We start from the raw sequence: 17,243 nt of genomic DNA on the forward strand, positions 1-17,243 counted from the left end.
AAGAGGCTGCCATCTCCTAGCCAGGGGAGGGAACACTTACTCTGGCCTCTGCCCCTGGAGCAATTAGATGGAGCACAGTTCAGTCAGTGGTCTTCATTGGAGAAGGGTGCCCGGGCCCGCTGGCAAGCCGCTTGTGGTCTCCTTGATGTTTTCTTGCTACCCACTCCTGTCTGTTGTATTTGCCTGGAGAGTCACTGGCCATCAAAAGCTGCGAATGAATCAAGGTGGAGGCCAACAGGAGAGTCGTATTGAAACAAAACGCCAGGCCTCTACGGTGCTTCATTGCTTCTTGGTGGAAGAAAGGATTTTAAGACTCCACCCCTTTACCTAAGGAAGAGAATCTGAGTCTGCACGCTGTAAGGCAGACAGATGTGTGATATGATACATCACTCTGGATGGGGGCCATAGGGTAGAGGCCCTGGGCGTAGGCGCTGTGTACACCAGGATGGCCCCAGGACAGACTCTTCGTGTCTGGGTCCCTGCTGTCATGTTCTTTTACTGATTTGGTTAAATGATTAATGTTGAGTAACCAAGAGTCTAAAGCTAGAGACACCAACGAAAGGAACCCTCCCAGCATGGTGTGGCCGTGGGTTCACAACGTTGTCCTCTGATTTGTTAAAATCATGAGTCATGCATACTCTCATTTGTTTTACATAACTATCAATGTCTATATTTAATTAAGCAAGCCATTGGCACAATGAGCAAGATCTAAAATTAAGGCATAGGAGGTGACAGTCTTGCTTGGTACCCGCATTCACAGGGAAAGGGATGGATGTGTGGAAGCCCGAGTGTCCTAGAACCCTGATCATGAATCCCAGAAGATGGTCAGGCGTCTAAACATTAGTTTCCTTTCTCTGGTTCTGCAGGTTCTACTCTCTCCTCAAGACTGCATTATAATCCTCCTTTCTTTCTTCCTCTTGTAACTCTTTTAACATTAATAAAGACATAAGTACTCCTCAAAAAACAGTGCCTTTCCAGTGTTCAGGATGCAGCTTGTGCATTCTCCCTGATTGCCTCCCAACCCTGAGGTCAGCGGTTCTCAAAGTGAGATTGGTGGATCCCTGGAGGGTTCCCCAAATTCAGATCATTTTCATAATAATACTAAGCTGTCATTTGGCATTTTTCATTGTGTTAGCCTTTGCACTGATGGTGCAAAAACAGTGTGATTTTAAAAGAAATAAAGAGTAAATATTTGGGGAAAAAATCTCCATTTTAATTTCTAAAGTGGTAAATATAGATAAATGTAACGCACATAAACAAAAGCTCTTCGGGATCCTTTGAAAGTGTAAATATTTATTCTCTGTAGCACCTGATACCTAGTGAACACTCAGATATTTCATTGAGAGAATCTAAAGACTATCTTATGCATTTTACTATCTTTATACACACTATTGTGTAAACTTTAGCTTTTTTGTGCACTTGTTTCACAACGTATTTCAAAGAAACATAAAACATGTTTCTTGACATTTTCTTGCTCAAATCAGTTCAGTAATTGTTACTGCTTATAGAATCTCCAGCAGTCATAACAGGATCCGTTCTACATTTTGTCCTTATAATTCACAGTCAGTAATAAATCAAAAGCCAAAATGATGGTACTCCATTACATTTTACCTTCAAAGAGGATTGCCATTTGATTTCAGCGGTAGTGTGATGTTCCTACTTTGGATAAATGGTGTTCATGCCCCATTAAATCAATAAATCTCTTATATTATTTTTTTTTTAAGATTATTTATTTATTTATTTGACAGAGAGAGATCACAAGTAGGCAGAGAGAGAGAGAGGAGGAAGCAGGTTCCCCGCAGAGCGGAGAGCCTGATGCGGGACTCAATCCCAGGACCCTGGGATCATGACCTGAGCCGAAGGCAGAGGCTTAACCCACTGAGCCACCCAGGAGCCCTCTCATATTTTTCTTGAGCATACAGCAGATTGATTTGGGTGGGGGGGGAAATAAGAGTCTGATAAGTTAGTCCATAAAAATATAGGCTGATGATGTGGGGAGTTGATTCTTGCTGATAACTTTTTATTTATGAGTCTGTGAGTCTGTTTTTGTAACTTTTTTTTTTTTAACCATTTTCCCAGTGTTCTTCATTCTTTTGTGTGGATTTATATTTCTGGTTGTCACTCTTCTTCAGCCTGAAGGACTTCCTTTACCATTTATTACAGTGTGGGTGACAAATGCCTTCTGCTTTTGTATATCTGAAAAAGTCTTCTACTTCATCTTCATTTTTGAAGGATATTGTTGCTAGGTATAGAATTTAGGTTGACAGGTTTTGGGGTTTTTTGTTGTTGTTTTTCCATTCAGCACTTTAAAGATGTAATTCTATGGATAAAGAAGATGTGGTATACATACACAGTGGAATACTACGCAGCCATCAAAAGAAATGAAATCTTGCCATTTGCGATGACGTGGATGGAACTAGAGGGTATCATGCTTAGTGAAATAAGTCAATCAGAGAAAGACAACTATTGTATGAACTCCCTGATATGAGGAAGTGGAGCTGCGACATGGAGGGTTTTGGGGGTAGGAAAATAATAAACGAAACAAGATGGGATTGGGAGGGAGACAAACCATAAGTGACTCTAAATCTCACAAAACAAACTGAGGGTTGCTGGGGGGAGGGGGGTCGGGAAAGGGAGGTGGGGTTATGGACATTGGGGAGGGTATGTGCTATGGTGAATGCTGTGAAGTGTGTAAACCTGGCAATTCACAGACCTGTACCCCTGGGGATAAAAATACATTATATGTTTATAAAAAATAATAATAATAATAAAATAAAATAAAATAAAAAAGATGTTATTCTACTGTCTTCTAACTTGCTTTGCCCCCTCCCCTCCCCTTCCTCCACCCACCCCCTGGTGAGGAATCTGTCTTCTCTTTGTTTCTCTATATAACTTGTCTTTTTTCTCTGACGGGCTTTAAGCTTTTTCTCTTATTACTGGTTTTAAGCAGTTTGATAATGTGGTTTAGCTTAATTTTGTGTTTCTTGTGCTTGGGGTTCCTTGAGCTTTTTGCATTGGTGGGTTTATGGTGGCCATTATTTCTTCAAATGTCTTTTCTGTCTGACCCCTATCCTCCTCCAGGGACTCCAATTACATGCATATTAGGCAGTTCAAAGTTATCTCACAGCACATTGATACTCTGTTCATTTTTTAAAGTCTTTCTTTCTATGTTTCATTTTGGGTAGTTTCTGTTGCTGTGTCTTCAAGCTCAGTAATCTTTTTTTCTGCAGCATCTATCTGCTGTTATAAATTTATAATATTTATGGCAAAATAGATATATTAGAGGATACATCACTGCTCTAACATTTTTGACTTTAGTTGTCTTATAGACCCAACAGAGACTATTTTTTTGTTTTTGTTTTTGTTTTATTAAAGAGAAAAACCACTTTTTCCCATGCCTCAAATTAGATTCTTCTTTGGACTTTCATAGCTAAGATGTGGTGCCACAACCCACCCTGTTATTCAAGTCACAAATGTTTTCAAGGGCATCATTTTCCCTTCCTTTTCCAATATGTGTAGCAAGTCTTATTACCTGTGCTTCCAAAAGAGATCTCACTTCCATCCACTTCTCTCCATCCTACTCTAAGCCACCATCATCTCCTCCTTGAATGGCAGCAACAACCTCCTCAGTAGTTTCCCTGTTCCTTTCTACCTTTGGTCCTATTTTGATCTGTTCTTCTTACAGTATTCAAAAAACGACAATCAGCTCATTTCACTCTACTTCTCAGAATCTCCTTTGGCTTCCAATTAATGGTATTTTGCTTGAAACCCAAACTCCATTCTGGGCATTTAAGATTCTTGGTCCCTGCCTGCCTCTCCACCATCATCTTGGGCGACTTTTTCCTTCTCTTGCTGTGCTTTAGCCAAAAATTGTTTGACCACTACCCACCAAAAATACGTTTACCTTACAATGTAATACAGGGGAGCATTATATATACTCTACTTCATTGATTCTAAGGTATCTAAAATCAGGATGCATCTTATAGTCATAGCTGGTATATGGCTCTCTAGTCATGTGGACATAAAGACATGTGGACATGTCATAGTTTGGTCAACAGCACCTTGCTTTACTTAATGTCACATAAAAATGCCATGGCTTACAATTGACAGCATCCTAAATCTGATGAATTATGGTATTTGAAACAAAAGTTTCCTATAACAGTACTTCACTATCCAAGGCACATCTACATCCCAGTGTTTTCTGTTCTATTCTTTTTATTCCATTTCATTGAATAAACCAAAACAAAACAAAAAAGAAAAAAAACCAACCCATTTGTCACCCTTGCTCTTGGGTCATGGCTTGAAGTTTGAAAGTTCTGCTGTAGCCATTCAGGCCTTTTTTTTTTTTTTCCATCAAATTACAAAACCCTTTCTTGCTTCAAGACATTTGCCCTCTGCCTTTTCCTGTTCTTTTTATAGCTGACTCCTTATCATATTATGGGTGTCAGTTTAAGTGTCACCTCTTCAGAGAAGCCCTCCTAGATTACCCGTGAGGTCCTTTCTATCCCTCTTATCCTTTTTTCTTGCACCTTGTTTGTTTCTTTCATAGCATTTGTCACTGTTTGTAATCATGCGCTCGTTAACTTTCTCTCATTCCCCAGTGGATGATGGTAACTCCAACTATGCTGTATGGCACCACAGGGTCTGGCCTATCAGGTACACTCAGAAAATCCTTGAATGTCAGCTGAACATTCTGAAATGCTGCTGTTTTAGAGAAGCTTTGCCTTGGAGAAGGCCTTCTTCTTACTTGAAGGTCAATGTCGGGTTTCTGAATCTCAGCAGCTTTTGATTAACAACAAAAAAGTCCCTGTTTGTCTTGGCTCTTGTCCTGTGTATGTGTGTGTGTGTGTGTGTGTGTCTGCGTGTATGTGTGTGTCTCTCAAGGAATAGGCTAGGGAGGGGCTAACTGGAAGGAAGAGGGAAAGGTTAAGAATGGGGAGTAAAAAAAGGAACAAGAGTAAAAACTAACTCCTTGAAATTTTTCTTCTTTTTTTTCTACAAAGCCCCAGGGCATTAATATGAATGTTAAGATATTTGTACAGGGTATGCATGTGTGGTCTAAGTAGTCAAGTGTTATCAACACAACATCATGTATTTCTGCAACTTTAATTTCTGATGTTGGACATGACTTAATTAATTAGTTCTTTGAAAACCAGATGTTTGGGCAGCTGCAATAACCTTCTTGGCTTTCTAGGTAAATTGCTCTTTTCTTTATATAACCCAAGCATGTAGAATTGTATCCTACACTACGAAAAATTTCTAATCAACTCCTTACCTTTTAGGCACATAGAGATGAAATCCAACGCAAATTTGATGCCCTTCGTAACAGCTGTACTGTAAGTATTAAATCTAAAGATGGTTAAAATAACATGAGACTAAAAACCAAGAGGGAAGAATGAGCATCCCTTATAACATCAACTGACTGTTACAGACTTTCAGCCTGAAGCACATAATGGGGTCAAACTGATTTGGAGTTCCTGAGCCCCAGCTAATGCCAGTTTCTTGGGTTCCTGCCAGTTTAAAAAATTCTAAACCATTCTTTATGTTTGGGGAAGGATGGTTGAAAAGGTGGAAATGGTTTTCACTGCATAGGCTTCAGTAGCTGCAACAAAAGTCCCAAGGCAGCTCCCGCCCCCACCCCAGTGTAGAAGGTTCCAAGGCTGGTCCCAGCTAGACGCTGTGCAGACGCTGGGGGTGGTTGCCTTGCAAGGCTTCTCCAGCCTGCAGCTGGAGAAGTTCTGTGGACCTAGAAATTTTAACTTCCTACCGGGCAAAATGAAACTCTATGGCTCTTTGGGAGATGTCGTTTACATGGAGAGAATTAAATTCTGTGAGCAGAGAAGCGTCATACACAGATTATATGATGGGGTAGGGTCAGCGGAAGCTCACTGTGTTTCCCATCAGAACAAAGGACTGAAATAGGCCCCCTTTCAGAAGACAGGTTGTTACCCTATTCATGGTTCCACCTCCTTTCTTTGGTACTTTCATGGCTTTATTACCTTCTTAGTCCTCAGTGAACTTGTCTCCATTTGTGTTATTTGCATCTGTGAATTTCCAGAAACAACCCCACCATACTCCCCACATAAGTCTTTTATTGTCTTGTAATGAACTCTTTTCTTTCCTCTTCACCTCTTACAAATGGGACGTTAAGTCTTAAGAGTGTATGCTTTCCCCCCTTAATTTAGTTACAAAATCCACACTATAAAATGCATAAAGTGCACTAATCTTATGGGTACAATTCAATGAAGTTCTTACACCATATAGACAACTGCGTAGCCACCACTAGATCAAGATCCAGAACATTTTCATGTCCCCTTCTTATCAGCATCCTTTGCCCAAAGGGTGACCACAGTTCTGACCTCTGATACCAGAGATCAGTTTGGCCTGTTCTTGAACTTCAGACAAATGACATCATGGAGGGTATGCTCTCTTGGGCTTAGCTTTTTTTGACTTGAGTTGTCTGTGGCGTTTGTCCATGTGGTTGAGTCTGTCAAGAATCTGTTTCTTTTCATAATTAGGATGTAGTGTTGCCCCTGGACACATAGAACTGGAGTTTGTTTATCAGTTCTACTGCTGGTGGGATTCAAATTGCTGCTGTAAGGAACACAGCTGTCAGGAAGCACTGTTGCATGAGTCCTTTGGTGGCCATAAGCACCTGTTTCTGATGAGCATATACCCAAGAGTGGGTTAGCTAGTAGGTCACGAGATATGCCTCTGTCTGACTCTAGCAGGTACCCAGCAAATGGATTTTTGGTTGGTATTTCCCAGTGCCAATGGCTGCCTCAGTGGTAGGCTCGCCTTACAAGTGTCTCCCAGTTTCCTCCATTCTGCCTCTCTTCCTTAAGAAGCTGATGCGTTCTGTTCCTATACTCTTGGGCCCCCACTTTTTCAGTATCTTACTGTCTCCGCTTTTTTTTTTTTTAATGCACAAGTTATTTGCTTATATTACTTACATGCTCATAAATGATCACTGAATAAAACATAGTTCATTTTATGACCGTGATTTTTTTTTGTATTACTATTTTTTCCTAAAATAAACTTGGATACGTTTTAAATGTGTACATCGTTAATCCTTCATCTGGAGTTTTCTCTTTTTTTAGTCTTTGGCATAACATTTTTTTTTAATTGAAGTATAGTTGATATACAATATTACATTAGTTTTTGGTCTATAACATAGTGATTCAACAACTCTATGTATTATGCTAGGCTCACCACAAGTATAGTTACCATCTGTCACCATACGATGCTGTGATAATCCCATTGACTATATTCCCTATGCTGTACTTCTCATCCCTGTGACTTAATCATCCCAGAACTGGAAGTCTGTATCTTCCGCTCCCTTTTGCCTATTTTACCCACCCCTCCACCCCCCTTCCCTTTCTGGCAACCATCAGTTCTCTGTATTTGTGGGTCTGCTTCTGCTTTTGGTTGTTCGTTTGTTCATTTGTTTTGTTTTTTAGATTCCACATGTAAGTGAAATCATGTGGTACTTGTCTATCTCTGTCTGACTTACTTCGCTTAGCATAATACCCTCGAGGTCAATCCATGTTGTCACAAATGGCACAATCTCATCCTTTCTACATGGCTGAGTAATATTCCGAGTGTGTGTGTGTGTGTGTGAATGCCTCATTTTCATAAGAGCTTTTTTAAGAAATATTTTTATAGCTTTATTGAGGTTATACTTGAAGTACAGTAACTTCAAGAGTTTTGAAATGTGTACACAGTTGTGAAACCAGTAAGACAATCAAAATAATGAACATATCTGTTACACTCAAATGTTTCCATCTGCCTCTTGGTAATCCTCCCTCCCCCAGATTTTAAAAATTAGAGGTTTGTTTTTTAATAGAATATGCCAATATGTAGAATGAATTTAGTTACTTTCTTATGTAACTTTTATATTCTCTCGATCCCTCACATTTGCTTTTTTGAGGGGGGAGCGGTGACTTCTAATCCTTGCTTTACTTACTTCTGGCATTCTGTGGAGAAGACTTGGGACCTCTCCCAGGGGAAGGGAGAACCCGAAACAGTGACCGCCCCCCCCCCCCCCCGGCCAATACTTCAGCTAGCGCTGCTGGGTTGCTTGTGGTCCAGCCATGCACTCTGGAGTCAGATTGAGTTCTGATTCGAAACTGGCATCTTTGTAACCTCTGTAATGTTAAACATCCACACCTCCATCTGTTCACCTGTAAAATGGCACTGACATTGTATATTCCCCATTCCAATATATCATCAATTATAAGATGCATAATTCATTTAATAACTAGTCTATAGGGTCTTGGTGAGGGCAGAGACGCAGCTGCTTAGTTCCGATATATGTTCACATTTCAGAAACAGTAAAACTTAGGAGACACTAATTCACAGAATCAGAAATTTGGTGCTAATGCCTACGTCATGGGGGTCCTGCAAGAATTAGATGAAGCATCCAAGTGATTACACAGGGTCTGGTCCATAACAGTATGGGTTACTATTAATATTTTATTATATTGGGTTTATGACATTCTTTTGTTTAGAAAATGGTCTGCCCCTTTAAAAAGTTTGAAAACCACTGCCTTAGGACAGCATTTGGCAGCAAAAGAGACCTCTGTTACAGTTTTTCAACTTCAAAGGCCCTTAAAGACACTTCTGAAGGGCTTGATGGGTGTTTCTTTCTTACTGGCTCAATCTGAGATTGTCTCTGCATGGAGACGTCATCTTTGTCGCTGGTGGGAACTCCTGTAATAACTCAACGATAGGAGCTCCCAGTTAGCAGCTTTTAAAAAGCTCATGAGCAGTAAGATTTTCCAGCTCAGACCATTTCTATATTTTGACGAGATGTAAAAAAAGGATTTGATCCAATCTGGCACCTAAAACCCTACCTAAGTCTGTTTTGGAGGGGAGTTGGTGGGCAAACATATGACACAGTTTTAATTATGAATCAATCTGTCAGCTATAAGATTAAAAATAAATAATATGCAAATAGCTGCCTTCAAGAAGGAACTAGACATTCCGGTAGGACTTCAGCCCTGTGTCTTTTTAGCCTGATGCTCCACATCTGGCTGGTTTCTTCACCCCCCAGAGTGCTATTGAACATTTACCTGGTAACCTTCTCTCTACTGGTCTTCCCATCAGGTGTGAGAGGTAAAGAGTTCTTGTTCAGAACTGTCAGGTTTCCTTGAAAAGCAACAGATAACCCCAAATAGATCTCTCTCTCTCTCTCTCTCTTTTTTGGACACTGACAGTAGATCATTTTTTATATCCTTATTTCCTCTTAGAACTGCATCACGATCTCTTATCTGCAAAAACAGCATAGAAGAGAGCTCTGTTGGCCCTGCATTAGGAAGCTGTCTCCCTCCTCTTCTCACTGCTCAGATGGAGTCAGCCTCCCAGTTTCTCTTCTTTACCCTGTATCCTTGGGGTTGGAAGGTTAACAAACTCATAATAGAGTGAACATATCATTTGCCCTTGTGGTAGAGAGGATATACCCACGGACACATGGGAGACCTAAGAATTCTCCTTGCACATTCCCTGGTTCAGCATCACAGATCGCCTATCACAATACTTAAAAAAATTTTTTTGAATCGTGGAGACCATTAATTTTCTGCCTGTGTCCCAAGTCAGTTCAATATCTGTAAACCCAATAATGTGTGTGTGTGGATGTGTGTGGGGGTGTCTAATGCTAATACTTAATACCCCAACTCCAGCACCTCAAAATAGAATCACAAGCTAAACATATTATGGCTTGGGCAGAAGGAATATATAAGAAGTCTGGATGAGTTAAAATGCTTTAATGAGTGTTTGGGTGCTTCAAACAAACATGTAAGCCTCCTCTTGACAAACAGGCAAAATAGAGAGGGTAAAATATAGAACCAACAGCCACAGACTGTAAGTAGAAATCAGAGATGTGAGACCCCTTGAAAACTGGATGACAATAGGGGACTAGAAGGATGCCTCCCACTCCAGTGGGCCCATCGCAGATGAAGTGAGAATCATAATCTTGGCACTTCATTGAGCTTTTCAAGCATTTCTTCCTTAGCACTTTATAATCTGTTTTGAAGGGAGAAGAGTTAGCAGAAATGGGCTAATAATAAATTGCAATTTTTTCCCCATAAATCAGAGAAACGGAGTGAGAACCCAAAGGCTCAGATATATCTTTGAGTGGCGAGTAAATTATTTTGGCCACGTGTATATTATGTGAGCAGATTTTCTGTGGTCTCTTTGCTCTGCAAAAGGCACCATGATAATCTTTAAAATGAAGCATTGTCTTGGTCATTAATTTTTATCCCTTGTATCCTTGTATTCCACAGGCTACATTAAGGTAGAGCAGTATGAAAGAACATTCAAAACATTAAAAAAAAAAAAAAAGAAAGAAATAGGAGGTGGTAAATACAGTATTTACATCCATATCACAAATGAAGACCCCAGCCCTGCAAAGTTCAGGATTTAGGGCTTCAGACTCCAGGCCAGCTTGCCTCTGTTTTTTTTTGGTCGGGGGCAGGGAGGGACATTAGAAGGAAGCATAATAGTTAAATGGAGGCATTTACAGTCCAGGATGAAAACTATCTTAAGGAATGGCTTTATTACATATAAGATGGAGACTAGTTGAACTATTGGGCATCGTTTATTCCTTGTTTCTGCTTTTAGGAGATTTAACCATGTCACCCAAAAGGGTGATCCAAGGGTCCCTCTGAGCCATAACTGCCCACTAGGAATGACAAACTTACAGTTTTTCACCCCCATTTTCCATGATAAAGAAGGAGTCCTAGCTAAGGACCCAACCAGATAACCTTCATTCCCCATATTGTAACCAACGGTGCACCTCAAACCAATACATTAGGAGTTAACAGAGCTTTTGACATTAAAATACAAATTACTAGACCACTTAACTACATTAAAAGCTTATCAGCTCAGTTAACAAAATGAAAAGCTCTGTTTTCTGAACCACATTGCACAAATGTCCTTAATTGATGTTCTTTAATTCTATGTGCCTGGGAAGATTTTTTAAAAATTGATAATCAAAGGGGGTTAAAATAGGGAATTAGTCATGGAAAGAGTGGCAACATTTCCTAAACTAAGTCTACTCTAGGTTTGGAAATTGGAAACAATTAATAAACTGTAGGCTTCAAGGCATTTCCTTTTAATTTACTTCTTTTTGTTATATAAAATTTAATTTACTGCCTGTGTGCCTCATTCCAACTATTATTAGAAAATTGCCCTTAAACTTCGAAAGTCTTACATACAATAGCTCTCTGCAAGCCTGATACTGAACCTTGGAAAAGAGAATAGGGAAGCTAAATGCACTGAAATCAAAGTCATTCTGCCATTGAGCAGGGAAATAATTTAGCAAAGCCAGATTAAATCTCTCAATAAAATGACAATTTCATATACATGCCTTCCCATTTTTTGATAGCTAACTGTATAATAAAAACCATTAAAGTGATGCCATGGTACAATGTTTTCAGGATTATTCTGAGCTTCCCTTAAATTTTTCCCTTTTGTTGCATGAAATTAAATTTATTGCCGAGGTATTAAAATAACTCTCAGTGTCCTTCTTAGTCAGTCCTCCTCGATAAGAACTTCATTTTGCTTTCTAAGACTATCTCCGGTTCTAATGTCCTGTGGATGGTGCCGTCTGTTTAATTAGCTGATTGTGATGCTATCTCTTAGACGCCTCGTCCTTGGCTTGCATTTTCCACATTATATTATCGTCCATTAACTTGATCTCATTTCAAATTGCCACTTCCATACGACAGTCACTTTTGACTGATCTGCTTTTGCCATGTCTTCCAGATGGTTCCTGAGTGAGAAAGAATCAGAGACTTCTTTTTCCGCCACAGCATATGTGTGGTAGTGCTAAGTGGGCGGGCATGGGAGCTCAGCTTTGGCAGCCGGGGTTGGCTGAGCAAACGGAAGTGGCACGTGCATTGCTAGTGTCACGTAGGTTCTAAAATCAATGGCTCTAGTAGCAGTTCTCATTTCAAATGGACTTTCTCGATGCAGAACTGGGTTCCTTTCCTCTTTAGGTAATCACAGACCTGGAGGAACAGCTAAACCAGCTCACCGAGGACAATGCTGAGCTCAACAACCAAAATTTCTACTTGTCCAAACAACTCGACGAGGCTTCCGGCGCCAACGATGAGATAGCCCAGCTACGAAGCGAAGTGGATCATCTTCGCCGTGAGATCACGGAGAGGGAGATGCAGCTCACCAGCCAGAAGCAGGTAAGGGCAGTAAGCAGTGTCAGGGATCCCTGGCACACTTGGATCCTGTTAGTGCGGGCACCTGGTATACCTCTCGCAAGGGATCCGAGACTGATCCATGTCTATTAAATGGGCTCTTTTTCATCACCATGTCTGTTTTGAGGGCTTGGGGGTTTGGAAAGAGTAGCTTTTAGAAGTGTGTTGTCCTCTTCATTTGGATTTTTAAAAAAGTAAAAATAAGATAGAATGTTCTGGGAGGCTAGTGCGAGTCCCTTGATTTTTAAGCGTAGTCTCTTCCCCCTTGGCTTGCTTTGGGTTCTGTCTTCAAGATGGTGGCGGAAATGGCCCTTTATCCAATCCTGTCTGGTCCCCTGGGTTTATAGAAGAAAAAGATACACTGTGTTTCAGACTATAGTTAGAAACTTGTGCTTTTCTGACACTGATCCAACAAAAGTAACATCCAGGAAATCCTCATTTGATACAAGGCACAACTCAGTGGTACTGATTTGCAGACGATGGAGGCTCTGAAGACCACTTGCACGATGCTGGAAGAACAGGTCATGGACCTGGAGGCCCTGAATGACGAGCTGCTGGAAAAAGAGCGGCAGTGGGAGGCGTGGAGGAGTGTCCTTGGCGACGAGAAGTCCCAGTTTGAGTGTCGGGTTCGAGAGTTACAGAGGATGCTGGACACCGAAAAGCAGAGCAGGTGGGACTACCTATTTGTAGAAAGCCATTTGTGGGATCACCTGAGCATTAGGAACAGGGTGACCAACAGTCCCAGCTTGCCCAGGACTGAGAGAAGTTTCTAGCATACAAGACTTTCAGTGCTGAAGCTGGGAGACTCTTGGGCAAACCAAGGGGTCAGTCATCGTAGTTGGAAATATGGCCAGTGTCCCTTGGATTCTGTGTTGAAAGCTGGTGTCCTTTTACTCCATGTGGGGGCCTGGGAGCCAGCAGGGCAAATAGCTCAGTGCTTCCTTGGCAGAAACTCTTACCTTGCATTTGTTATAATTGTGACCATGTAGCAAGACCATCTCCATTCTAACCCCGGTCCTGTGTAAAGCTAGTCACCCGTCTACACCAGGGTTTCTCAACCTCATCACTATTGACTGTTTGGGCTAGATAATCCCTTGTTGTGGGGGCCGTCGTGTGACTCGTAAAATGTGAGTCTCATCCCTGCTTTTACCCACTAGATGCCAGTAACAACCCCTTCCTCACGTTGTGACACCAAAAATGTCTCCAGACATTGTCCGATGCCCCAGGGGGGCAGCATCAACCTTGGTTGAGAACAACTTCTCTACAAGAATAGTTGAGTTTTTTTCTTTCGTGGTAGGAAATAATAAGTTCAAGCAGGATCTTTCCTCTGCTTTCCCACTTTCATTTCCAAAGTCAGAATCCTCTTCCTACTGGGATCATGATAGTGCAGGTCACATACTTCCTACCCCTGGGGGGTGCCTTTCACACTGCAGACATGGCCAATGGGAAGATTGGTTATGACAGCTTTACAGCTGCAAAGTGTTTGGTTCTAACAAAATGGGTCTATTATGACAGTTTACCAGCAGATAGAAATAAATGGTCTTGAAGAATAGGTCTCATTTTCCAGTGTGCACACAAGAGTTAGCTCATGACTTCATGTGTGCACAAATGAATTGTATCCTTCCTTCCTAGCCTCACTCATACCACCGTCCTCTGAAACTGACCTTCCTGGGATACTCTGAACTCCTTAACCGAGATAAACTATGCCTAGAAACGCCTCTCACAAAACATTTAGTTGGATACCATCGGACTCATTTTGGCATTTCCCACATTGACTTGACCACAGTACAGTAGACTCAGCCAAATGTGTTGGATGTTTAATGTGTGCTAAGTCACTTACACTAGAAAAGATTGGAGGCAAAAGATGAGACTCCTTCCATTTCAAGAGACACCGGTAGACCTACTCATATTTTGGATATCCTCCCACGCGGTATTTGCTCAGGTGACGGGCTGCCGGTTTAAGACCTCCTGTTCCTCTTTCCCCTGAGCCTTCATGGTATATTCCAGTCGCTTTCACGCAGACCCCCTCCCTTCTGCCCTCAAGTGCAGCTCCTCTCCGAGCTGTTTCTAGAATCCCTCAGAGACCAATTTGAGGGTCGGAAGCTGACTTCAGCATCAAGAAACACACAACTCCACATGGAAGGTATAATTATGGGCTGTGCTTAGGAAGACATTTCATGTATACTTTCAGGGACAGTTGTGAAAGATCTTGGCTTTTCTTCTCTCCCCCCACCCCCCCGCCCCTCTATTTTGGTGTTACGTGGGATACCGAGATGAGTAAAATATAATTCTTAATTCTTCTACTCAAGAGGCAAGTCTCATGGAGAAGATGAATTATGCATTCGGGTATTTACCACCTCAAATAGAGAGTGGGGTGTGCCAGGAGAGGAGTACGTTTATGCTTTGGATCTAGAGCAAGGAGAGCTTCCTTGCAAGAGGAGAAATTGAGCAAGGTTTTACGGAGAATGTGGCCTTTTGAGTTCATCCCTGAAGGCTGAGTAAGATTTGGGTTTGCAGGGAAGGGGAGGTAGGGGAGGTAGGGGAGGAGAGCGCTGGCCAGTAGAGGAGTCTATAATAAGCCCAGGTATGGAAGGACCAAAACACAAGACTTAAATGGGGAACGGCAGCAGTTTTTCTAGCTTAGGTCTTGTTTTTTTCTATTTTCTAACCTTATTTATAGATACATTCATCAGATTCGAGTTTCAGTTTCCTAATGAGCACCCCAAACATGTAACTTATTGCTTAGACTTTAATCAGAGGAAATGTTTCCTTGATTGAGTTTTCCTGTGGTCCCTCGGGGGACCTCATTCCATTTCTGCTCCCAGGGGAGGCTCTGACAGTCTAGCTACATCCCATTCAGTCCAATTGTTTTTGGAAAATTGCCTTTTCCCTTTCAGCCTTTCCAAGTGAGTACTCATAGGAACTTTAACTATTAAGAGTATTTTTACCCAAGGTCTAAAGTGGGTCAGATCTTCACTCTGTAAGCAGTCAGAAAGCAAGACATAATTTGGAACTGGGAATCTGGGTTGGGCCTCTCTCCAGCCGGTAGCCTGTTTGGTTGCTTATTGAGATCAGAGATGGGCTCACTTCCTCCTTCTGGACTGGTGACTGGGGGGGCTTCTGAAATGGGCCTGTGCTGTCCCGGCAGGGCGCGGGCCGACCAGCGGATCACCGAGTCCCGCCAGGTGGTGGAGCTGGCGGTGAAGGAGCACAAGGCTGAGATCCTCGCCCTGCAGCAGGCCCTCAAAGAGCAGAAGCTGAAAGCTGAGAGCCTCTCTGACAAGGTCAGCGCCCATCCCTTCTGCTTTTAGGAGGACATCTTCATCTCTCTCTTATATTTATTTGTTATTTTTTAAAGATTTATTTATTTATTTGACAGACAGATCACAAGTAGTCAGAAAGGCAGGCAGGGAGAGAGGGGGAAGCAGGCTCTCCGCTGAGCAGAGAGCCCAACTCACGGCTTAATCCCAGGACCCTGGGATCATGACCCGAGCTGAAGGCAGACGCTTTAACCCACTGAGCCACCCAGGCGCCCCCATCTCCCTCTTTTAGACGGCATAGTTGACCCATGCGCAGGTACAATCCACGGTCTGCATATTTCACGAATGTACATTTACTCTGTCCTGTCAAGTCGCAGGGTCAGGCTCCACATGGGACCTCCTGGGTTGGCGAGAGCGTGGGAGGCGTGGTGGGGACTGGTTTGTCACAGTCTGTCAGTGACTCTCCAGGCCCCTGAGGTCTGGATTCTGATCTGGCCACACTGCTTTCTCGTTTTCTGGCACCTGATTTGAGATTTAATCTCTGGGTTGGTTGTAGGCTTTAATGTCGAGCATTCTTGGGAAGTGCTCAGTGGCAAGGACTAATGCTCCTTCCGTTGCTGCCACAGTGGGCAGCCTGGCCTCTCTCTGTTCCGAGGCCAGGGGCACGAGAGAATCTAATGGCCGTGTGAGTCCCCAGTATTCTACGTTGGAAATAGGCACGTGCCGTGTTCTGGAGGTTTATCTAAGTCTTGAAAGAGATTTCAAATAGATGCTCCAGCATTCCAGATAACAAGAATGCAGATCAAAGAAATTTCATGTACAGATCCACGCTCACAAACACACATGCTTTTTCACAAACACAAACACATAAAATAAAACACATAAAATAAAGCAAGAATCTGAATTTAGTATTTTGTGTACCTCTTTGTTATTTCATGATTATAAAAGTAACTATTTGGGGTCGTTGTGGCAGATCTAGAAACCAGGGAGAAATAAAGGAAAAGATGACTGGCAATCCACCACTGATCTATCAGAATAAATTTAGATTCTTATTATGTAAACAACTTTATAGCTTTAAAAAAAAAAACACCGTAGAACTAGGGGCTTTTCCTCAGTTACTGACTGTGTTTTGAATGTGTAGTTCTAAAAAAAACCTCAACAACACAGAAATATCTGTTTAATCATTTAATCATTCTACTTGTGTTGGAACTTTGAGCTTCTTTCAATTTTCTGCTGTGGTGTTATAAATCTTTATGGATAGCCATGATTATTTTCTTACAAAAGTAAAATTTCACAGAAATAAAATTATTGGATTTAAGGCTAGAGCTTGCCACTCAGGAGCACGCTGGAGTTCCTTGATACTGGCTTACTTTTTTTTTTTTTAAACCCATGAGGAAATTAGTGTATTATTTAGAGGTAAAGGAACCCTTTTGTGATTGAACTTGAGTATTTTTTTCTATTTGATTGTTCTTAGAGTGTCTATAGCAAAGTTCTGCCCATCCTTTAAGATTCCAGACATTGAATGGGCACCTGGGTGGCTCATTCGGTTAAGTGTCCAGCTCTTGATCTCAGCTCAGGTCTTGATCTCAGAGTTGTAAGTTCAGGCCCCAAGTTGGGTTCCACCCTGGGTACAGAACTCACTTTAAATAAAAAACAAACTGGACTCCAGACATTGATGTAATCTTTTCTAGACAACTGGTAATTCAGGAAGACTTTCTCTTCTCCATACCCCTTTTATCAAAAATATTATGTGACAAAGCAATCCTTATTT

General features: G+C 41.7%; 1 protein-coding gene across 1 annotated transcript in view; it reads left to right on the forward strand.

Annotated features, from left to right (window-relative positions):
* Positions 1–17,243, forward strand: part of CIT (citron rho-interacting serine/threonine kinase) — a 162,018-nt gene that overhangs the window by 110,012 nt on the left and 34,763 nt on the right. Inside the window, exons 24-27 of the mRNA XM_080820904.1 lie at positions 5,283–5,336; positions 12,000–12,197; positions 12,689–12,882; positions 15,361–15,496. Coding sequence (XP_080677030.1) covers positions 5,283–5,336; positions 12,000–12,197; positions 12,689–12,882; positions 15,361–15,496 — 582 coding nt within the window. The remainder of the gene's footprint in view (positions 1–5,282; positions 5,337–11,999; positions 12,198–12,688; positions 12,883–15,360; positions 15,497–17,243) is intronic.

The sequence above is a fragment of the Martes martes genome (assembly GCF_963455335.1).
Source record: "Martes martes genome assembly, chromosome: 13".
Classification (NCBI taxonomy): Eukaryota; Metazoa; Chordata; class Mammalia; order Carnivora; family Mustelidae; genus Martes; species Martes martes.